The 25,673-nt window shown below is 40.9% G+C and overlaps 1 protein-coding gene across 1 annotated transcript; it reads right to left on the reverse strand.

Moving 5' to 3' along the window:
- Nucleotides 1–397: 397 nt before the first annotated feature.
- Nucleotides 398–25,316, reverse strand: LOC122552043 (galectin-8-like). Its single transcript, XM_043694597.1, has 5 exons — nt 24,935–25,316; nt 15,378–15,466; nt 6,248–6,455; nt 3,148–3,278; nt 398–662 (listed from the first exon to the last, which is right to left on the reverse strand). Exons 1-4 carry the CDS (start codon nt 24,959–24,961, stop codon nt 3,159–3,161), a joined length of 444 nt encoding a protein of 147 aa, XP_043550532.1. The 5' UTR covers nt 24,962–25,316; the 3' UTR covers nt 398–662; nt 3,148–3,158.
- Between the last annotated feature and the right edge of the window lie 357 nt (nt 25,317–25,673).

Genomic DNA, 25,673 nt, shown 5'->3' on the forward strand with positions numbered 1-25,673 from the left:
TATTAGGCATGACCTGCCTTTCACGAATCCACTTTGGCTGAGATACATTGCTTACTCTCTTGCCAAATCTTGTGAATTGCTTTCTTTATAACTGGCTAACATTTGTTTCATTATGGATGCTGACCTCATGGACCTATGCTGCAATTTCTCCGACATATCACACCATTGACATATTAAAACATCAGTCACTTCCAGGTTTTTTTGTTTTTTCTTATTAGGTTTTGTAAAGGTTCCGCCAAAACACTCACCCCCCTGTTAAGGGTCAGTTTCTTCGCTGATTTCTATTTTCTTTTGGATTTGCAAATAACTTACACAATCGTTACATATTTAATTTGCAAACAATACCACAAGTTAAAATGAAATGAATACCATTGATTTGTTAAAGAGAATATTGCTTTAATTATCCAGTTGAAAATAACATTGACTGAACAATGAGATATACATAACCAACTCTTCCATATGGCCCAATATAAACCACCTTTTTAAACCCTATGGTTTAAAGTGAATCAATATTGGCTTTGTAAGAAATGTATCTAAAGTCATCACGAACTAACACAATTTTCAAGTATAAACAAAAAGAAATACAGAATTTGATGAACTGCTACTTTAACTCTTGACGTGTAATTCAATTTTGCTTTAGAAGTTTCACTCTCTTCCTTCAGCTGTAGGATTGGGGAAAAAAATACAAAATGACATTAATAGCAATATTATCATTTGCATATACAGGTGTTAAGGACAAGGTTAAATAGAGTATAAATACAATGGTTAATTGTAAGGTAATCAATTGGAAATAGATACAGAGTTTAATGAAAGTGAGACAATTGGGTGTACGTGCACAAGATTAATGGTAAGGTAATAATGGATACACAACCAAAGTTTAACATCAATGGTGATAAATTGGATATAAATTACATTACACTAAATTGGGTAATCAAGCATGAAATTACTAATAGTGTGATAAAATGTCTATACATGCGGGGTTAGATTGTGTCGTAGAATATGTACAATATGCATGCACCAGGTTAATGTGATGATGAGTCACCATCTTGATTCACTGCGTGTTATGTGGGTATGACCAGAGATGAGATATATTTGGAAGGAAGTTCAGAACTTTTGACCAAAGAAGGTAAAGGAACAGCGATATGATTCCAAATCAGGAAAGTGTATGGTTTGGAGGGAATGTGCAGGTGGTATTTCCATGGATCGGATGTCTCATTGTTCTAAAAGGTTGAGGTCATGGGTTCTTTACAGCTCGGCCACACATTCAAAAACTCATTTCAAGGACAGGGTTTTGTCCAAACTGTGGATGTAGGGCTCCATTAGAGAGATGGGGATCATTTTAAATTTACTCAACAGGATACAAATGTGCAATTTTGATCTGCCACCCATTGGATATCACCTCCTCATACACCATTCCAACGTCAGGAGAGATACCATTGGTTTTACGCTACTAGCAAAAGTTAAATTTCCACTCAAGCAACTTAGGATGCTGTTGGAAGTGCCTTGGTGAGTTGCTGCAGTACATTGTGTAGATTGTACATGCTACTGTCATTGTTTGTCAGTGGCAGAGGGTGTGAATGTTTAAAGTGATAAATAAAGTGCGAATCATGTAGGTAACTCTGACTTGGTCAAGATTAGAGTGGTGCTGGAAAAGCACAGCAGGTCAGGCAGCATCCGAGGAGCAGGAAAAATCGACTTCGGTAAATGTGGTGCCTGCCACCACACTAATACAACCACACTGGGACACAGGAATTGACAACCTGTAGAGTTTAACAGCAGTGCAATAAATTGAGTATAAATACATTGGTGTACGTGGTATAACATTAATGACAGTGGAATAAATTGAATGCAAATACAGTGCTTAATTTCAGCATAATAAATTATAAATTAATTCATTATCAATGAAGAGTTTAACTGCAGCATATTAAATTTTAAACTAATTAATTATAAATGAAGTGTTTAATTGAAGTATAATAAATTAGATATAAAGGCAGTTCAACTCCAATATAACCATTTATAATTAATTAGTTTATAATTTAAGTGTTTAATTCCAATATAATACTTGGTATATATGCACAGGTTAATAGGAGTACAATAAATTGAGGGCACTTGTTGGAGATTCACACTTAAAATAGTTAAGAGTATGATAGCTATAGGCATCTATGAAAGTTAGATATTACTTTTGTAAATTGCAACATAATACAAACCTTGACAAATAGGTTCCCCAACATGTTCACATAAAATACTAAATTACAAAAGATATGTAGTGTAGTGATTTAAATTCAAGAATGTTGTGTTGGTTCTAGGAGTATAAACTCTTGGGTTTAGTGTGAGTATTTTCCTATATGAAATCCCTCATTTTGCCAGTGGGGAGCAAACTTTCACCACTTCTGCAATTATGTTCATGGCACAAATCTGAGCAGTAGTAACATAATTCTGGAAATGGTTTCACAGGTCCCAAGTGTCCTAACTACCTACAGGAGACATTCGTTCAGCTGTGGGGTACAATCTAATTCTCTACAGCTGAGCTATACTTTTGGAAAGCTCATTTCATGAGCTTTACCCAAACCCATAAGACGTAGGTTTCAACAGCGAGATGGAGATAATTTTAAATTTATTCAATGGTATACAAATCTGTGATATTGGTTTTGTGATCCATCAGACATCCCCTCATGATCTGCAATTCCAAATTTGGAGGAGAGGTACATTAGGGGCAGCAACTCTGTTATATCATGTGTTTTACACTACTGGCAAAAATTAAGTTTCCATTCAAGCAACTTAGGGTCAGTGTGCATGAACACTACCAAATCCCGTTAGTTGAAGTCCTCCTTGGAGTTAAGTCCTAACCCCTTGCTCAAAAGTAATTGTCAATTTTGTAAAGGTGTCTAACTACCAAAATACACACATGCCTCTCACTTACAATGCCAACTAACAGCAGCAATTAAAACGATTACGCAAATGGAAAACTTACTGTGAATCAATGGTTTACATAGAATAACCCAATCATATCATCACTTTTATACGCACTCATCTGCAATGGTCATAAAGTAAACTACAAGCACAGATTCCATAATCCACACATCCCATAAACCTACCTTCACAAATATAATTTAATACTGATGGGATTACATTACAAATTATACTTACTTTTTTTAGCCTCAAAGTTTGAGAACATCAATACTTTCTACTTGTATATCTCCAAATACTATAACAGTATCTGGCTTCCAATCTTCTAAACGGTGTGGATAGTCAAGGATATGTCTACCATTCACAGATACCTAAATAGATAATTCATAAATGATAAATTAATTTCAAAACAAAAGCCAACAAATAGTACGTCTGACACATTACAGTAAGTAAAAATGTACAACAAATTGCCACTTGATATAACTTGATAGAAAAACAGAAAACATTCAGCCTATTCAGCCTGCTGTGTCATTTAAACAAAGGATGTAAGATAATTTACCTCTACACCACCATTCGAGATACTCCTATCTCTTGGTGTCATTAAAGTGCAGAAATCTACCAATTTCAGTCTTGAATGTACTCAATGATCAAGCTCCGCAGCCCAATGGGGTAGAGAATTGCAAAGGTTTACCACCCTCTGAATGAAAATATCCTAGTCTCAGATGGCCACCCCATATTCTAAGTATATCCCAAGTTAAGAAAGATTTCAATGCAACTGCAGTCCTGTCTAATGTGCTGGAGATTTTTGAAGAGGTGACAGAAAGGGTTGATGGTGATGTTGATGTGGTGTACACAACGTCTAAAAGATATTTGATACAGTGCCCAACAACAGACTTGTGACAAAAATCATGGGATATAAACAACATGGATACAATTGGCTAACAGATGGGAAATAAAATTAATTGGGTAATGAATATTTTAAGGGCTGGAAGAAGGTTTGTAGTGGAGTTCCACAGCAGTCAGTATTGGGTCTCTCGCTTTTGTTGATATAGTAATGATCTAGATCTTGATATGCAGGAGGCAATTTTAAGGTTTGTGGATGACACAAAACTTGGGAGAATTGTAAATTGTGATGAGGTGAGCGTGGAACTCCAAAAGAACATAAACAAGTTACTGGAAGAATAGGGTACAGTTGAAGTCCAATGCAGAAATGTGGGAGGTCATGATCTTTAATACAAAGAACATAGAGAGATAGCATAAAATAAAGAGCACAGCACAGCGGTGTGTATGTGCACAAGTCAGGTCAGGTAGACCGAGCTGTTACTAAAGCATACAGTATTCCAAGCTTCATAAATAGGGGCATAGATTAGGAGATTATGAAAATCTCTAGTATGACAGTGGCCCCACTACGGGCTGCGCAATTTCTTCCATAGCTCCAACATGTGGGATACACTTGATCAAGTCCTAGGGGTTTACCTACCTTTATGCGTTTTATGACCTCAGCACCTCTGCTTCTGTAATGTGGACTCATTTCAAGTCATCACTGTTTTCTTCTTCAAGTTCCCTAGTTTCCATGTCTTTTACCACGGTAAATATTGACGAGAAATATTCATTTAGGATCTCACCCATTTCCTGTGGCTCCCATGTGGACAACCTCATTGATCTTTAAGGGACCCTAATCTCTCCCTAGTTACTCTTTTGCCCTTATACTTGTAGAATCTCTTTAGATTGGCCTTTACCTTATCCGTCAAAGCTACCACATGCTCCCTTTTTGCCCTCCTGATTTCCTTCTTACGTGTACTCCTACACCCTTTTTACTCAAGGGATTCACTCGATCCTAGCTACCTTACCTAACATATGCCTCATTCTTTATCTTGATCAGAGCCAATCTCTAGCATCCAGTGTTCCCTACTCCTGGCAGCTTCGTCCTTTACTCTAACAGGAACATGCAGGTCCAGAACACTCACTATCTCACTTTTGAAAGCCTTCCACTTGTCAGATGCCCCTGTATCTGCAAACAGTCTTCCCCAATCAATGTTTGAAAGTTCCTGTCTACTACCATCAAAAATTGGCCTTGCCCTAATTCAGGACTTTAACTTGTGGACCAGACCTATCCTTTTCCATAACTATCTTAAAATATTAGAATTATGGTCAGTCATTCCAAAGTGCTCCCCCACTAATACCTCAGTCACTTGCCCTGCTTTATTTCCCAAGAGGAGGTCAGATTTTGCTCCTTCTCTAGCAGGGCCATCTTCATATTGAACTGAATTGTTTTCCTGAACACACTTAACAAATTCTTCCCTATCCAAACCCTTAACACTACGACAATCCCAGTCTATGTTTGAAAAGCTAAAATTTCCTTTTATTACAACCCTATTATTTTTACAGGTATCTGCAATCTCCTGCATATTTGGTCCTCAATTTCCCACTGACAATTTCAAAGTGACCACCTTCTTATTTCTCAGTTCCACACATACAGCCTCACTGGACAAACCTTGGGAATATCCTCTCAAAGTACTACTATGTTATTTTCCTTAATCAAAAACACCATTTCCTTCGCTCTTGCCTTGCCTTCTATCCTTCCAGTAGCGTCCGCACTCCAGAACACTGAGCTGCTAGTCCTGTCCTCCCTCAACCAAGCTTTCTGTATGAGCCATGATATTTCAGTCTCATGTACCCATCCATGCTGAGTTCATCTACTTTACGTCAGGCCTCCTGCACTGAAATAAATGCATTTAATTCATCAGTCTTCCCTCGTCCCCTGCCATGCCTAATTAACTTGCTCTCTTTAACTTCTGTACTAAGCTCAACCTTCTCTTCTGCCTGACAATTGTTTAGGAACTCTCCCCAGCCCCCAGACTAGTTAGAACCCTCCTAAGTAGCTCTAGCAAATCTCTCTGTTAGAATACTGGTCCCCTCCAGTTCAGGTGCAACCTGTCTCACTTGTGCAGGACACCACTGCACGAGAAGAGATCCCAAAAATCTGAATCCCTGTCCCCTGCATTCATATGCCCTATCCTCCAATTTCTACTCTCATTAGCACATGGAACCAGGAGGAATCCTGAGGTTACTATCCTTAAGGGGATGTTCACATGAATGTTACTCAAAAGTACTAGAATAACATTATTGTGCCAGAAGTGCCCTGTAAAAGCATATCACCCTTTGGGCAAGGATCAAGACTCTACCTAGGATGTCCACATGGTGAAATAAGCAGAGATGTAAGAGATAGTTGGCATCAACCCATATTTTAGAATTCAGAGTGCTTGTATTCCACTATGCCATCATGTGTCATTTTCAATAGTAGATATTCTCCTTAAAGATAAGACTGGTAAAACAGTACCTGGAAAGAATTGTTCCACACCATGAACACCAGCTTAAATGGAGAATTTCTGGAAGAAATCTTTTCATACTTCTCACCCTGAAATCCCCAACCATCCGGTCCCCGAGAATTAAATATCACTTTCTCAAGGTCCTCTTTAAAACGGGGATTGAAATGGAATAAAATGTCTGCATCAGGATGGTCGCCCTTCTGAAAATTAACATCGAATCTAAAGAAAAGATATTCTTGATAAGAAGTAATCATATTATTGACTTCAAAGCACTTTAATAAACAACTGATATTAGGAACAGGTAGCTCCTGTGGTTAGTCACATTACAACTTGGTGGCCTTGCTAACCCTTACGTGGAAATGGGAAATCACAGGTTATGGTTCAACAGGTTTATTTGGAGGTATAAGCTTTCAGAGCACTTCACCTTAGTCAGGTAGCTAGGAGAAACAGCATTGTTGGACTATAGCCTGACGTTGTGTGATTTTTAACTTTGTTCACCCCAGTCCAAAACCAGCACATCCATATCATGGAAATGGAAGACTGAGTAACTTCTTGATATCAAATATACATTGAATAAGAGAACCAAATCTTGCACTGATTTTCTCTTTATTGGGACTTGTATCACATATGTAACAGCTCTCATCCTTCCCTCAATTGATCAAACATTGCGCGATTTTTGTGATAGAAACTTAACTTTATTTAAACAAAAGCAGGTGGTTAGTCAGGAATTAAAAAATAGACACAACTTAGCACCTTTAACAAAGTAAAATGAAGATGTCTCAGAAGGGTCAAGAACAGAGTTAATTTGGTTAGAGCCAAGAAAGAAAAAGAATACAATTATATAGCACAGTTAGGTTACAGACCAGCAACTACTGGAAAGGAGGCAGAGGAATAAATCTGCAGGGAATCTACAGAGAAATGCCAACATTAAAGAGTTGTTATTAATAGGATATTTTAATTACTCATATGCAGATTAGGATACAGGCTGCATAAGGGGCAGCAAGAGGCAAATGTTGATAGATTGTGTTCTGGAGGGTTCCTACAGCAGTACATGTCCAATTCAACAAGGAATTGAACCATAAATGTTCAGTCTTGCTAGGGCTCAGGGAACATGCGAGAAGACTGGAGAATTACAAATATTACAGTCTTGTTCAAGAAAGTTTGTAAGGACAAACACAACAATTACAGACAAGTCAGCTTCGATGGTGGGAAGCATCTAGAAACAATTACTCAAGATAGATTTATTAGTGACATGGAAAGAAGTTGATTAGGCTGAGTCAGCATGGATTTCTAAAGGGGAAATCATGTTTAACTGTCTTGCTGGAGTATTTTTAAGAGATAATAGAAAGGCTTTGTGAGGATAACACGGTTGATGTGGGAGATGTGGATTTCCAGGTGTTAATGCAGTGCCACACAACAAACCTGTGAGGGAAGGTATAGGTCATGGAATGAAGAGAACAGTAGCAGCATGGATCCAAAATTGGCTGATTGATAGGAAACAGAATAATGGATATTTTTCAGGCTAGAAGAAGTTTTGTCATGGAGTTCCCCAGGGGTCGATATTGGAACCCACGCTTTGTCTAATGATTTGGATTTTAATGCACAGGAGCCAATTTTTACAGATGATATGGAACTTGGAAGAACTGTAAATTCTAAGGACAATGTGAAATTCCAAAAGGACATTGACAAATTGGAGGAGTGTTGAAAAGTGTGGTGCTGGAAAAGCACAGCAGGTCAGACAGCATCCTGACAAAAGGCATATGCCTGAAACGTCGATTCTCCTGCTCCTCGGATGCTACCTGACCTGCTGTGCTTTTTCAGCACCACACTGTTCAACTCTTATCTCCAACATTTGCAGTCCTCACTTTCAAACTGGTGCAGACAAGTGACAGATGAAGTTCAATGCAGAGAAGTGTGAAGTGATGCACTTTGGTATGAAGCACATTGAAAGACAACATAAAACAGGGGTTACAATACTAAAGGTGTTACAGGAGCAGAGGGACCTGGATGTATATGTGGATTGCAGATTGCAGGACAGATGGAGAGAGCAGTTCAAAAAGCATACAGTGTCCTCATTTGGAGATGCCAGAGTTGGACTGGGGTGCACAAAGTTACCAATCGCACAACACCAGGTTATAGTCCAACAGGTTTAATTGGAAGCACTAGCTTTCGGAGGGTCACTTCTTCATCAGGTGGTTGTGGAGTGCACAATTTTAAAACACAGAATTTATAGCAAAAGTTTACGGCGTGATGTAACAAATTATACATTGAAAAATACCTTTGTTAAGTCTCTCATCTGTTAGAATGACCATGATAGTTTCTCTTCTTTCATATGTTTATCCACGACCTTTGTAACTTTGTACAGTGTCCTCAGCATTATTAACAAGGACAGAGAGTACAAGGAGGAGAAAATGATAACTGCAGATGCTGGAAAAGCACAGGAGGTGAGGCAGCATCCGAGAAGCAGGAGAGTGTATGTTTCGGGCATAAGCCCTTCATCAGAAACTAAAGTACAAGTGCAAGGAGCAATTTATATAAGATTTGTAGACCTAGGAGTAAATATCACCAACAATCCATCCAGATCCATCCATGTCAGCGCTTCAGTCAAAAAAAGCACACCAATGCCTCTACTTCCTCAGAAGGCTTAGGAAATTCAGCATGTTCACAATGACTCTTACGAATTTTTATAGATGCACGATAGAAAGCATCACAGCTTGGTATGACAACTGCTCTGTCCAAGACTGCAAGAAACTAGAGAATTGCAAACTAAGCCCAGTCCACCATGCAAGCCAAGTTCATTGACTTTGTCTACACTTCCCGCTGCCTTGGAAAAGCAGCCAACATAACCAAAGATCCCTCTGCCCCCGGTTATACTCTCTTCCATCAAGAAGAAAATTTAAAAAGTTTGAAAACAGCCTCAAACCATAAGACATAGGAGTGGAAGTAAGGCCATTCGGCCCATTAAATCCGCTCCATCATTTAATCGTGGCTGATCGGTATTTCAACTCCACTTACTCACACACTCCCCATAGCCCTTAATTCCTTGCAAGATAAGAATTTATTAATCTCTGCCTTGAAGACAATGTCCCAGTCTCCACTGCGTTCTGTGGCAATGAATTCCACAGGCTCACCACTCTCTGGCTGAGGAAATGTCTCCTCATTTCTGTTCTAAATTGACCCCCTCTAATTCTAAGGCTGTGCCCACGGGTCCAAGTCTCTCCGCCTAACGGAAACAAATTCCCAGTGTCCATCCTTTCTAAGCCATGCATTATCTTGTAAGTTTCTATTACATCTACCCTCAACCTTCTAACCTCTAATGAATACAATTCCAGGTTCCGCAACTGTTCATCATGTGTTAGGCTTACCATTCCAGGGATCATCCATGTGAAATGGACACGATCCAGTGCCAGTATGTCCTTCCTGAGGCGTGGGGCCCAAAACTGGACACAGTATTCTAAATGGGGCCTAACTAGAGCTTTATAAAGTCTCAGAAACACATCGTTACTTTTATATTCCAACCCTCGAGATAAATGACAACATTACATTCGCTTTCTTAATCATGGACTCTACCTGCAAGTCAACCTTTAGAGAATCCTGGACTAGTATTCCCAGATCCCTTTGTATTTTGGCTTTATGAATTTTCTCATCGTTTAGAAAATAGTCCATGCCTGTATTCACTTTTCCAAAGTGTAAGACCTTGCATTTGCTCATGTTGAATTTCATCAGCCATTTCCTGGACCACTCTCCTAAACTGTCTAAATCTTTCTACAGCTTCCCCACCTCCTCAGTACTACTTGCCTATTCGCATAACTTCACCAGAATGCCCCCAGTCCCTTCATCCAGATCATTAATATATAAAGTGAACAGCTGCAGCCCTAACACTGAACCCCGCGGGGCACCACTTGTCACCAGCTGCCATTCCGAAAAAGAACCTTTTATTCCAACTCTCTGCCTTCTGTCAGACAGCCAATACTCAATCCATGCCAGTAGCTCACCTCGAACACAATGGACCCTCATCTTATCCCGTGAGGCACCTTATCAAAGACCTTTGGGAAGTCTAGATAGATAATATCCACTGTTACCTCTTTAAAGAAACACCTACCAAACAGATTCAAGAACAGCTTTTCCTCTGCTGTTATCAGACTTAGGAACAGATCTTTCATACATTAGAACTGATCTTTCTCTGCACTTTTTCTGTAGCTGTAACACTATATTTTGCATTCTGTTCTATGTACCTATGCAAGATAGGATTTGTCTGGTTTGCATGCAAAACAATACTTTTCACTGCATCACAGTACATATTCAAATTCTCTACAGATTAGATTCTCCACAGTGTGGAAACAGGCCCTTTGGCCCAACAAGTCCACAGCGACCCTCCGAAGAGTAACCCACCCAGACCCATTTCCCTCTGACTGATGCACCTAACACTACGGGCAATTTAGCATGGCCAATTCATCTGACCTGCACATTTTTGGACGGTGGGAGGAAACCGAAGCACCCAGAGGAAACCCACACAGACACAGGAAGAATGCGCAAACTCCACACAGACTGTTGCCCAAGGCTGGAATTGAACCTGGGACCCTAGTGCTGTGAGGCAGCAGTGCTAACCACTGAGCCACTGTGCTGCCTTGTGACAATAAAAATCAAACCAAAATCAAAACGAAATCAAAGGCGTTAGGAATACAATTGAGGGTGCTGCATTATAGGAAACGTGAAAACACGGGTGAGAGATTTGAACTGATTTACAAGAATGGCTGCAGGAATTAGAAACTGCAGATATGAGGATAGATGGAAGAAGTTTGGACTTTTCTGTCGCCTGGATAGAGCAAAGAGGAGCTGTTCCCAATGCCATGAAGAAACAAAAATGAGAGAGTATAGTTGTAAAATGATGTGAAAAAGAAGCAAGAGTGATGTGATAAAACAAGCAGATATTAGTCTGGTAAGCCTTCTCAGCATTTCTCCAATTCTTGCCTGATCTGCTCTTATATCCATTACAAATGGCACATATGAGAAGACTTTTGGTTTCTCTAACATGAAACATCAAGACTGGTTTGACAAGAAATGTGGTTTGTAAAAGGAGTAGTTTTACAAGATACTGCTCTTAGGCTGGAGGCTCCAGGTTCAAATCCCACTTCATGGCCATAGAAGGAATGTCATAACATTGATAAACAGATTATTAATTTGTAAATCCTTCCAATATGCTTATGGCAGGTGGTAAGTTTGGGTCGATTGTCTAGTCAGCTAGAACCATGTAGCAGCTGTAGCACAACAGCTTCCACACACCGAAGGACTCCATGTGCAGATTCTTTACCATGACTAAAGTGCCATCCTTATTCTCAGGGACTATTGCCTACACACATTGTGAGTGAAAATGATGGCTTTGGTCTTCTCATTTAGTTGCAGAAAGTTGTGACTCATTGAGGATATTAGACAGAGAGCTAGCCATTCATAATGTCAGTTGGCAACAGGGACAAGAGAGGAAATTGAATGATCAAGTCATAGGGACATAGGAATAGGAGTAAGCCATTCAGTCAATTGAGCCTACCCTGACAATAAATGAGAGCACAGCTGATCATCTTCCCACGCTATCTCTTAATGCCATTAATCACTAGAAATCTATTAATCTCTTGAATATAATCATTTATGGAGTCACATACCACTCTGCAGTAGAGAATTCCAAAGATTCATCAACTTCTGATTAGACCAAAAATCCTCACCTCAGTCTTAAATGCCTTACTCCTTAACCTAAGACTTGTTCTCTGATTCTCAAATCACCAGAGGGGAATCACCCTTCCCATATGCAGCCTGTCACACTCTATAAGAATTTAGTTTCAATTAGATCTGCTCTCCTTCCTCATAAACTGAGGAACATAGACCCAGCTTCTTCAATCACTTCTCATAAAACAAACTTGCCATTCCAGGAATTATTCAGATGAACCTTTACAAACTCTCTCTCTATGGCAGGAGTATCCTTCCTTAGAAGAGGAGACCAAAACTGTACACGATAATCCAGTGAGGTCTCCTCAAGGCATTTTACTAATGCAGCAAGACATATTTATTTCTGTCCTCAAATCCCCTTGAAATAAAAGTCAACACACTGTTTGTTTTCCTAATTGCTTACTGCATCTACATGCTAGCTTTTAATGACTCATGGAAACAGAGACCTAAGAGGGAACTTTTTCACACAGAGGGTACAGTGTGTGTGGAAGTGGCGGAGGCGAGTACAATTACAACACGTAAAAGGCATCTGGATGGGTATATGAATAGGAAGGCTTTGGAGGGATATGGGCCGGGTGCTGGCAGGTGGGACTAGATTGGAGTGAGATAGCTGGTTGGCATGGACGAGTTGGACCGAAGGGTCTGTTTCCATGCTGTACATCATTATGACTCCATGACATAGAGATCCCTTTGGACACCAAAACAAGTTTTTAAGAATAACTTTATCTTTGTGCTTTCTGTCAAAGTGAATAAATTCACACTTATGGACCTAGCAGTGACCATTGTGATTCCCTTCTAGTAACAGCCTGCCATCCTGAAAGTGATCTGTTTAATCCTACTTTATATTGACTATTAGCTAATTTTCAATCCTTATTCATATACTAGTTCCAACCCATGTGCTCTATTTGGCTCTTTGAGCCTGCTCAAAGGCAATATAATCATGGCTGATCATTTAACTCAATACCCTCAATAAACCTTTCACCCCATATCTTTTGAGTCCTTTAACTCTAGGAACTATTTCTATCTCCTCTGTGAAAACATTTCTTCTCGTCTCATTCCTAAATGGCCTAGCCCATATTATTAAGATTGTGACCCCTTTGTTCTGGACTCCCCAGTCATCTAGAGCATCTGCCCTGTGTCAATCCTGTATAATCTGTTATAATTTTTTAGCTCTCTAGGAGATTCCCCTCACTCTTCCAAGCAATAGTAAATATAGTCCTAACTCATCCAGTCTTTCTTCAGATGTCAGTTCTGCCATCCCAGGAATAAATTTCATAAATCTTTGTTGAACTCCTGCATAGCTTGAACATCCTTCCTCAGGTAGGGAGACCAAAACTGCATACAATACAGGGCAACCACCATATCTGTGGGTCCTGTTACTGTGATTTTAGTTACCCATGGTTTACCGTGGTCCGAACTTATTACAGGGAACATTTCAGAACCAGCGACTCGGGGCTGCCTTAAAGGTAAATTTCCCATTTAAATGAATGGGTTCACTCCTATCCATGGTTTTGGGCTTTTGCAGTGGGTCTTGAAATGTATCCCCCATGGGTACGGAGGGGCTACTGTACTCAAGTTGTGGTCTTACCAAGGCCCTGTACAATTATTGCAAGACGTTCCTGTTCCTGTACTCAAACCTTTTCACTAGGAAGGCCAACATACCATTTGCCTTCTTTATCATCTGCTGCACCTGCATGCTTACTTTCAAAGACTGGTATACATGGACACCCAAATCTCATGACATCTCCCTTTCCCAAACCATTGCCATCCAGACAATAATATGCTTTCTTGTTTGCACCTCAAAGTGGTTAACCCCACATTTATCTACCTTATCTTTCACCTGCCATGCATTTACCACATTCACTAGTTCTCATTTACATGCTACAAGTAACATCCTCAAAAATCTCCAACTAATTTGTCAAACACTATTTCCCTTTCACAAATCCAAGTTGACTATGCCCAATTCTGCCATTCGTTTCAAAGTGTTTATAATATCCTTTATAACTACTACTGACATTAAGCTAACAAGCCTGTAGTTCACCAACTCCCCTCCCTTCTTAAACAATGGAGTTAGATTTTCTGCCCTCCAGTCAGCAAGAATCTTTCCATAATCTGTAGAATAATAAAAGATAATCAGCAACGCATCCATTATCCCAATAACTATACTCACTCGTTTTTTTTTGTGGATCCATGTACTTACCAGGTGAGCCCCAGACCCCATTTTGTTTCTCACAGATCTGTCTGTTCTGATTGCACAGTGCTTTGTAATAGATGGGAGAGTTACAGGGTAGCTTGTATCCATGTTCCCTCTTATCCACAGATTTCATGCCCCTACCTACCATGGAGAATGAGATTTTGATGTACTTTCTTGAACATTCTTGGATGAAACTTATCTGGTCTAGGAGGTTTATAAATCCCAATTCAGCTAACTTTATTCAAGTAATACCAATTTCTTTTAGCTTGATTGCCTAATGCTTTTGGGAGACTTTCTGTACCATCTTCCATAATGACAGGCATAAAGTAACTGCTTAGCTTCTCTATCATTTCCTTGTTTTCCACTGTAAATTCTTCTGATATGGATGGAAGAGGGCAAAGGAGTACGAGAAAACTTTTACATGAGATTAATGAGGCAAATAAGGAAGAAATTGATAGGCAGGAATGGGAAGAATGGTCAATCACGGTGAACAGGAAACAATGGAGGCAGTTGGATGCACCACATTAGAGATGAAGAAATAAATAGCATTTTTCCATGTGATATTGGAATTGAATGTCAAGTATCAAGATGAACTAAAAAGGGTTTGAGGAAATGGTTAGTTATCAAGAAAACAAATATAGGCTGTAATGTAATAAGTACATTTATGTGCCACATGTTTTACAATTATGAAATATAAAACTGAAAATCTTAAATTGTTATAAAAGTGCAGTTTATTATTTATTCTTCATTCTTCCTCCTATATCTGCCTCAATGGATTTCTTAAGATGCTGGTCATTGCACTCCAAAAGCTACCTCGAGAAAACATGTACTTCAGCAAGTAAAAACATATTAATGTGTACTTTGTACTTCCACATTCCTCATTAAATAGATCTGTGAAATAGCAATATAAGCAGTGCATTTAACCTAAAATGAAATTATACCACCTTACTTGTGGTATAATTGAATGCTCCAGATTTGTCGAGAATATATTCCAGGTTCATACTCACAATAAAATAAGATATTTGGGACAAATTTGGTATTCAGCACCTAAACAACGATTCCTTTAGTTACAATATTTATAACCACATTAGCAGCTAATGTTAAACAAAACTTGGATCAAACATTTCTTTGAAAATTAACACATGCATGATAATGAATGTGCAAATAGTATAAATATACAATTTCTTTATTGTCTAAATGCTATCATTGGATTTTAAAATTAACGTTACCTGAGGGGATCATCAGTCAATTTTCCTTTAATAACTACTATTGACTCCTCACGTAATTCTTCATCAAATTTTGCAGTACAAGGAACCTTCTGAAATATAAGAGGTACAGCATATAAACAACTAATTTAAGCTGTGAGTGAATACCAAGACCAACTCCTTCTTTATTTTGTCTTTCTGGAAGTCTATGCACCATAAAATTCCTAACAGGCAATAAAAACACAGAATCACAAAACCTGGGAGCCAACAGAAAACTAAAATGCAGTCCTGGCAGTAGGAGAGCCCATAAATTATTTAAAATGGGAATTAGGTAGCTGCATAGTGTCATACAGCACAAAAACAGACCCTATTGGTCCAACTCATCCAGACATCCCAATCTGATCTTGTCCCATTTGCCAGCATTTGGCCCAGATCCCTCTGAACCATTTGGTCCCTCAAGGCTGTTCACCCTTATGGCTCATTTACTACTTCAACACCATTTACGTACAATATCCCCAATCACTTTAATATCTAGCAACGTCTGCCTTGATGCTGGGTCCACTGCTTTTCATTATTTATAGAAATGACTTGGATGTGAACATATGAGACATGGTTAGTAAGTTTGCAGATGACACCAAAATTGGAAGTGTAGTGGATAGCGAAGAAGGTTACCTTTGGGTACAACGGGATCTTATCAGATGGGCCGAGGAGTGGCAGATTGAGTGTAATTTAGATAAATGTGAGGTGTTGCATTTTGGAAAGGTAAATCAGGGCAGAGATTATACACTTAATGGTAAGGTCCTAGGAGTATTGCTGAACAAAGAGACCTTGGAGTGCAGGTTCATAGTTTTTTTGAAAGTGGAGTCCCAGGTAGACAGGATAGTGAAGGAAGCATTTGGTTGCCTTTATTGGTCAGCGCATTGAGTATAGGAGTTGGGAGGTCATGTTGCAGCTGTATAGGAAATTGGTTAAGCCACTTTTGGAATAGTGTGTGCAATTCCCTCCTTTTGGTAGGATGTTGCAAAATTTGAAAGGGCTCAGAAAAGATTTACAAGAATGTTGCCAGGCTTGGCGGGTTTGAGCTATAGGGAGAGGCTGAATAGGCTGGGGCTATTTTCCCTGGAATGAGAGAAGCTGCAGGGTGACCTTATAGACATTTGTAAGATTATGAGGGGCATGGATAGGGTGAATAGATAAGGCCTTTCCCCAGTGGGGGGGTGGGGGGGTGGTGGGGGGGGGGGGGTGGGGGGAGTCTAAAGCTAGAGGGCACAGGTTTAAGGTGAGAGGGAAATGTTGAAAAGAGACGTAAGGGGCAACTTTTTCACACACAGGGTAGGGCATTTCTGGCCAGAAGTGGTGGAGGCTGACACAAAGAACATAGATCAAGAACAGGCCCTTGTTGCGCCGACCTGTGAACTAATCTAAGCCCACCCCCCTACACTATCCCATCATCATCCATGTGCTTACCCAAGGATTGTTTAAATCTCCCTGATGTGGCTGAGTTAACTACATTGGCAGCAGGACATTCTGAGTAAAGAACCTGCCTCTGACATCTGTCTTCAATCTATCGCCCCTCAATTTGTAGCTATACCCCCTCGTATAAGCTGACGTCATCATCTTAGGAAAAAGACTGTCTACTCTATCTAATCCTCTGATCATCTTGTATGTCTCTATCAAATCCCCTCTTAGCCTTCTTCTTTCCAATGAGAACAGACCCAAGTCTCTCAGCCTGTCCTCATAAGACCTTCCCTCCAGACCAGGCAACATCCTGGTAAATCTCCTCTGCACCTTTCCAATGCTTCCAACATCCTTCCTGTAATGGGGTAACCAGAACTGTACACAATATTCCAAATGCTGCCGCACTAGCGTTTTGTATAGTTGCAGCATGACATTATGGCCCCGGAACTCAACACCTCTAACCAATAAAATCTAACACACCGTATGCCTTCTTAACAGCACTATCAACCTGGGTGGCAACTTTCAGGGATTTATGTACATGTACTCCAAGATCCCTCTGCACACCCACACTACCAAGAATCGTTCCATTGACCCAGTATTCTACCTTCCTATTATTCTTCCCAAAGTGAATCACCTCACATTTATCTGCATTGAACTCCATTTGCCACCTTTCAGCCCAATTCTGCAGTTTATCCAAGTCCCCCTGCAACCTGCAACATTCTTTCACACTGTCCACTACTCCACCGACTTTAGCATCATCTGCAAACTTACTTACCCATCCACCTATGCCTACGTCTAAGTCATTTATAAAAAATGACAAACAGCAGTGGTCCCAAAACAGATCCTTGTGGCACATCACTAGTAACTGAACTCCAGGCTGAATATCTTCCAACAATAACCACTCATTGCCTTCTGAAAGCCAGTTTCTAATTTCAAACTGCTAAATCACCCTCAATCTCAGTCTCTGCATTTTCTCCAACAGCCTACCATGTGGATTCTTATCAAAGGGTATACTGAAGTCCATGTACACCACGTCAACAGACCTACCCTCATCCACATGCTTGGTCACCTTCTCAAAAAACTCAATGAGGTTTGTGAGACATGACCTGCCCTTAACAAAACGATGTTGATTATTTGCAATCACATTGTTGCTTGCTAGATGATTATAAATCCTATCTCTTACACTTCTTTCCAAAACCTTTCCTATAACAGACGTAAGGCTCACTGGTCTATAATTATCTGGGTCATCTCTACTGCCCTTCTTGAACAAGGGCACACCATTTGCAATTATCCAGTTCTCTGGTATTAAATCTGTTGACAATGACGACTCAAAGATCAAAGCCAAAGGCTCCAACACCTCCTCCTCCTTATCTTCCCAGAGAATCCTCGGGTAAATCCCATTCGGCCCAGGGGACTTGTCTACTTTCACTCCTTCTAGAATTGATAACACTTCTTCCTCACTAAGCTCGATCCTTTCTAGTCTCGTATCTCATAGCTCATTCTTCTCCTCTACAATATTCTCCTTTCCCTGAGTTAAAACTGATGAGAAATATTCGTTTAGCACCTCTTCGATTTCCATAGGGTCCACAAACAACTTTCCACTTCTGTCTTTAACTGTCCTTGTTCCTACCCTAGTCACCCTTTTAATCCTCACATATCTATAGAAAGCTTTAGGGTTCTCCTTTATTCTACCTGCTAAAGACTGCTCATGTCCTCTCTTTGCTCTTCTTAACTCTCTCTTTAAATCCTTCCTAGCTAATCTGTAACTCTCCATCGCCTCATCATCACATAACCCTCCTTCTTCCGCTTAACAAGAGATGCAATTTCTGTAATAAATCACAGTTCCCTTAAGACCATAAGACATAGGAGCGGAAATAAGGCCATTCGGCCCATCGAGTCCACTCCGCCATTCAATCATGGCTGATGGGCATTTCAACTCCATTTACCCGCATTCTCCCCGTAGCCCTTAATTCCTGGTGACATCAAGAATTTATCAATCTCTGCCTTGAAGACATTTAGCATCCCGACCTCCAATGCACTCCGCAGCAATGAATTCCACAGGCCCACCACTCTCTGGCTGAAGAAATGTCTCCGCATTTCTGTTCTGAATTTACCCCCTCTAATTCTAAGGCTGTGTACACAGGTCCTAGTCTCCTCGCCTAACGGAAACAATTTCCTAGCATCCACCCTTTCCAAGCCATGTATTATCTTGTAAGTTTCTATTAGATCTCCCCTTAATCTTCTAAATCTTGAGAAAATTGACAACATTGCATTCGTTTTCTTAATCACGGACTCAACCTGCATGTTTACCTTGAGAGAATCCTCAACTAGCACTCCCAGACCTGTCTGTACTTTGGCTTTACGAAGTTTCTCACCGTTTAGAAAGTAGTCCATGCATGTATTCTTTTTTCCAAAGTGCAAGACCTCGCATTTGCTCACATTGAATTCCATCAGCCATTTCCTGGACCACTCTTCCAAACTGTCTAGATCCTTCTGCAGCCTCCCCACTTCCTCAGTACTACCTGCCTGTCCACCTAACTTTGTATCATCGGCAAACTTCGCTAGAATGCCCCCAGTCCCTTCATCCAGATCATTAATATATAATGTGAACAGATGCGGCCCCAACACTGAACCCTGCTGGACACCGCTTGTCACCGGCTGCCATTCCAAAAAAGAACCTTTTATCCCAATTCTCTGCCGTCTGTCAGACAGCCAATCCTCAATCCATTCAAGAAGTAACTTATCACTTCCTCCCTGCCTGATAGGTACATACCTATCAAGGACACGCAATAACTGTTCCTTAAGCCAGCTCCACATTTCCATTGTCTGCATCCCCTGCATTTTGCTATCCCATCCTATGCATCCTAATTCCTGCCTAATCGCATTATAGTTGCCCTTGCCCCATCGATAACTCTTACCCTGTGACATGTACCTATCCCTTTCTATCGCTAAACTAAATGTCACTGAATTGTGGCCACTCTCTCCAAAATGCTTACCTACCACTAAATCAAACACCTGGCCTGGTTCATTACCATGCACCAGATCCAGTGTGGCCTCCTCTCTTGTCGGCCCTTCAACATACTGTGTCAGGAAACCTTCCTGCACACATTGAACAAAAACTGATCCAGCCGACATACTACAGTTATAGCATTTCCAGTCAATGTTGGGGAAGTTAAAGTCACCCATAATGACCACCCTGTTCCTTTCACTCCTACCCAGAATTGTTTTGCTGATCATCTACTTCACATCCCTGTAACTCTGCAGATGCCTATAAAAAATTCCTAGCAGTGTGACCTCTCCTCTCCTGTTTCTATCATCAACCCATACCACCTCAGTAGAAGAGCCCTCGTCAAAAGTTCTTTCAGCTGCCGTTATACTGTCCTTGACTAACAAGGCCACACCTTTCCTGTTCTTAATGAAAGATCTAAACCCTGGAACCTGTAACATCCAATCCTCACCCTGCTCTATCCATGTCTCTGAAATGGCCACAATAAATAGCCCTAAAGTCCCAGGTACTTTTCCATGTTGCAAGCTTACCTTCCTTATTTCGGATACTTCTGGCATTGAAGTAGACAGACTTCAAACCAGCGTGTTGCCTGCCAGCACATTCCTGCGACCATGAAATCCTGTCCATGCCCTCCCTACTCTCAACCTCCTGTGCACTGGAACTACACCTCAGGTTCCCATCCCCCTGCTGAACTAGTTTAAACCCACCCGAATAGTACCAGCAAATCTCCCACCCAGGACATTAGTACCCCTCTGGTTCAAGTGAAGACTGTCCTGTTTGTACAAGACCCACCTTCCCCAGAATGAGCCCCAATTATTCAAGCACCTGAAACCCTCCCTCTTGCACCATCCCTGCAGCCATGTGTTCAGCTGATATCTCTCCCTATTCCTTGCCTCGCTGTCACGTGGCACAAGTAGCAAACCAGAGATAACACGTCTGCTTGTTTTAGCTCTCAACTTCCACCCTAGCTCCCTGAAATCCTGCCTTACATCCCTATCCTTCTTTCTACCTATGTCGTTGGTACCTACATGGACCATGACTTGGGGGTGGTCACCCTCTCCCTTCAGGACCCCAAAGACATGATCTGAAACATCAAGGACGCTAGCACCTGGGAGGCAACACACGAACCACGAGTCTTGATCGTTCCCAACAAACCTTCTATCTGACTCTCTAATTATTGACTCCCCAATGACTAACACTCTCCCCTCCTTTTCCTCCTTTCCTTCTGTGCAACAGAGACAGACTCCCAGAGACCTGCAATAGCAGGTCTGGCAGCATCCACGAAGCAGGAGAATCAATGTTTCAGGCATAAGCTCTTCATCAGGACTGACAAAAAAGATCTTCATGACAACTTCAGCCAATACAGAAAGGGCTTATGCCCAAACGTCGATTCTGCCTGACCTGTTGTACTTTCCCAGCACCACACTCCTGACTCATCTCCAGCATCTGCAGTCCTCACTTTCTCCCAATGAAGGATAGCATTCTATTTACTTTCTTTACCACTTATCTGCCATTTTAAGGGACCTGTGATCATGCACTTCAAGTTCTGTCACTTCCTCTACCCAATACCCTCTCATTTATGGTTTACTGACTTGTTTCATTTGTTCTCCACAAATGCATAACCTAGCACTTCTTCGGATTGAATTCCATTTGCTATTTTTTTCACCCACTGAACCAGACCATTGATACCTTCCTACAGTCAATAGCCATCTCCTTCCTTATTAACTACATGATCATTTTTTGTTTCATCTGCCAATTTTCCAATCTTACCACCTGAATAAACATCTAAACCATTCATGCATAACACAAATAGCAAGGGACCCGCAGCTGGGCCATGTGGATCACCATTGGAAACCGCTTACCTTTCGCAAAATCCACCCTCATCAATTGTCCTTTTACTTCCTCAAAAAATTCATTTTAGTCCGTAAGATACAATGTTCTCTTCAGAAAACCATTTTATCCTTGATTAATCCACACCTCTCCAACTAACAGTTAATCCCATCTGAATATTGATTCCAGTAATTTTTCTACTGCTGAGGTCAGACTGACAGTCTATTATTTAGCCTAGCCCTCGCACCCTTCTTGAATAATGGCATAGCATTTGCAGAACTCCAATTCTCTAATAATCACCTGTATCTAATGTAGATAAGAAAATCATCAGAGCATCCATTTCCCCATGCTCCCTTTAACAGCCTGGGGTATAATCCATCCACTCCTAGTGAGAGTAATCCACTTCATAAAGTCATAGAATGACAGAGACCTACAGTACAGAAAAAGACCCTTCAACCCATTCCAGATGCACTGGTCAAAAACAACCATCTAGCTATTCTATTCCCATTTTCTTGCATGTCTTTTCATTGCGCTTCTTTTTTAAAAAATATTTTGCATTCTTATGCTAACTTTTTTATTCATTTGGAGAGTGTGGGCATCACTGGCTAGGCCAATATTTATTGCTCATCTCTAATTTCCCAGAGGGCATCTAAGAGTCAACCACATTGTTGTGGGCCTGGAGTCACATGTAGGCTCGGCCAGGTAAGCTGAGCAGTTTGCCTTCCCTGAAGAATTTTGGTGAACCAAATTGACTGGGTGCTGTTTACAATGCCAAGTTCAACAATCTTTCTCCATACTAAATTTGTATTGTCCAGAATTTGTTCATGACTGAGTAAAAGTAGGACTTCGAGCCAAGAAGTAAGTATACTTTGGCAAAGGAATAAAGGTTCCAGCTGCCAAGACAGATCTGCCAAATGAAATATCACCCATGACAGAGAGAAAGATTAGCTATGGTCTAAGCAACAAAAATTGTCCCTGGAGGGTCCTAGGTGATGAAATGCTTTTCTAACTCAAAATTATGAAGGGAATAAAATTAAGTGATTATGAGATATCTTTAGATCTGCACAAAAATAGGAAATCACCTTCAGGAAATGTGTATGTATAACGTATTAGAAAATAGCACTTGATCTTTGAGACCTGAGTTTAGCTCAAGACTATCGTCATAGAGAGACAAAAGAAATGGTAATGACTCAACACGAAATGGCAATTTTAGTCGGTGGTTGTAAAATGACTAATGTGTGAAATAAACAAATCTTGCGCTTCTCTTCAAATGTTCTCTACATGAACAGAAATTAAAAACAAAATTATGATTCATGAAGCAACCTTATTCAGCCACCTTTCATCAATCTGTTAAAATATGTTAAAATATGCCATGTCTTGCTCATAGATCAGGCAAAGGATCCAGTTTTCACCACTGAGGTTTTAAATTTTGATGTTTTTGGTCTCATCTCATCAAGCCAACAAAACTAAAATACTGTATGGTCAGCATTATTTAACACAGTAATTAAACTGTTCTCAGGGCTCACCCGGGATTCCTCAAAGAAGCACATTCTCATTTCCACTTATGTTATACACAGAAATTACAACAATGAAACAGAATGCATCTGTCCAACAAATCCATTCTTTTCAGTAGCACCCACTCTCTCTCACAGCTGCTCTGCTCCAGTTTTATTTTATCCTTTGACTCATTTGATTCATAACAAAAAATGGACAACATCTATTGACACCCTATCTTATCTATGACTGGTTCCACACAACATTAATTAGCTAAATTGTTGAAAAAGTTGCTCAAACCAGTCCTAAGCATCTTTTTCACAGACAGAAAAGCCAATACATCAATGAAGAGGCAAACTTGGAAAGACATTTCAGTAGTCTCTGTCTAGGGGAGACTGAACATAAACTTAGGGAATGGTTCACCAAGCATCGCAGCGGGGCGTGCAGAGGCCAACCAGACCTCCCAGTCACCACCCATTTCAATTCCCCTAACCACTCCCTTTCCAACATGACCATCCTTGGCCTCCTCCATTGTCACAACGAACCACACAGTGCAAACTGGAGGAACAACACCTCATCTTGCACCTGGGCAGGCTACAACCTGGAGGACTCAACATTGACTTCTCCAATTTCAAATAACCCTTCCTCCCCATCCCCCTACTCCCTTCCCAGCCCCTCCCCATCCCTTCCACTGTTCCCTGCCACCAATCAGATTCATTCCTATCACTGACCAACCAGACGGTACCCTCTACCTGTCTTCAGCTGTCCCCACTTCACCACTCTGCCCCCGCCAACCCCTTTATCTGCAGCTCCCCCACACCTATCCCCAGCCCTGAAAGAAGGGTTACACCCGAAACATCAACCTCCTGATGCTGTCTGGCTTCCTGTGTTCTCCCAGCCTCCTGCCTGTCTATTTTGGATTCCAGCATCTGCAGTTTCTTTGTCTCTCACTGAATAACTAACTATACAACTAATCCCATTCTCCCTGGCCATTCCCCATCGCATCAAATGTCCCAAAGCAAATGGTTTTTCTTTTCAAATATTAATCCAATTCCCTTCTGGAACAGATTACAATATCTGCCACCATCCATTCTGGCAGCATGATCCAAATCATAACAACCACAGTATAAAATTGACCTCACTTCCCTCACCGGGTTCTTGTGCAATTTATTTTCAGCTATGCACTTTCCTGCTCATGCAAATGATTTCATGCCATCAAAACAAGCTTGGTGGGGTGCTGTTTTTGGGGTGGGATCTTACTGTGCATGGAACTGGTCACAAGCAAACCACATTGATACCACCAATACTTCAAAACTGACCGAGCCCACCTGCAATAAAAATTCTGTAAACACTTGCAAATGCCATATACTGATCCAACCCATCTTTGACTGCCTCAAAATGGAGGCCTGGTATGTTCATTTCCAAGTATGGCTGTTTGCTTTCCTCTGGTTTTACCCTTTGGAGGGTGAGAAGCATTAAGGGGAAGCCACAAATCCATTAGCTTACACAAAGGCATTGAATAGAGATGCTGGTAAGGAAGTGAGCCCAACTGAAACCGAAGATGGAATTAAAAAAAGTGAGAAAGTCACATAACAGTCCCCAACCCCAAACAAAACGAACAAATTTTGGGTTGAAAAGCTTCAATCAACCTTCGAAAGACTATCTTAGAGTTGGCATGGACAAGTTGGACCAAAGGGTCTGTTTCTGTGCTGTACATCTCTATAACTCTACGTGAAGAAAAACTTTATGTTTGTTATAAAACAGGTTGCCAAAATGAGAGAAAGATACCTACCGGGCGGTGAAGCTTTAGTACATTCATTGTGTTATTTTCTATTTTGTAAAACTGCTGGAGGATTTGAGACAGGCTGGGATCTTGGCAGCTTTGTTTTGTTCTCTACAGAAAAGGCGGTTTGGTGTGGCGATTGTTGCCTGCACTGGATGCCCAGTTAAACCACCCTGTCCAATTTCAGTGGTCACCAGTAGCTAATGGTGCTGCAGGGGTTATGAGGAAGGGAGTTGATGCCAACTGGCAAATGGAAGGATCCACAGTTAGCCGCTCACGTGACTCTGCGGGTGGGTGTCTCGCCCTGCTCCGTCCGTTGTCCTTGCCGCAGGAGGGGGCGGGGCTTCAAGCCATTGCGGCCTCGTGATTGGTGGGTTGCCGCAAAACAGCCCTGCTCTCCGCCTTTCCCGCCTTCCGAATTTAACTGACAGCCGTTGGCCGCGCGTTGCCGCTGGGCGCCATTTTGTTTCTCGTGGCTTTTCGTTGAAAGCCTGACACCCTCCCCCGCCTCGCGCTCACCTTTTTCCCCAGCTGGAACGCTAATCCTTTTTTCTGTCAATGAATATAATCGATAGCCACGTTAAGAAATCAATCTTATAGGAAAAACACGTTTTCTTTTTATTTTTCGTGAACCAGCCCCAAGGGTTTTGTTATGAGTGGTAATGATCGGGAGAAATATTTCTTCATCGTAGAAGGATTAATAACCATGTTTTAAAGTAAGAAGCAGGACAGACAAAGGGGATTTGAG

Source organism: Chiloscyllium plagiosum, chromosome 7, assembly GCF_004010195.1.
Source record: "Chiloscyllium plagiosum isolate BGI_BamShark_2017 chromosome 7, ASM401019v2, whole genome shotgun sequence".
In the NCBI taxonomy this organism is placed as follows: domain Eukaryota; kingdom Metazoa; phylum Chordata; class Chondrichthyes; order Orectolobiformes; family Hemiscylliidae; genus Chiloscyllium; species Chiloscyllium plagiosum.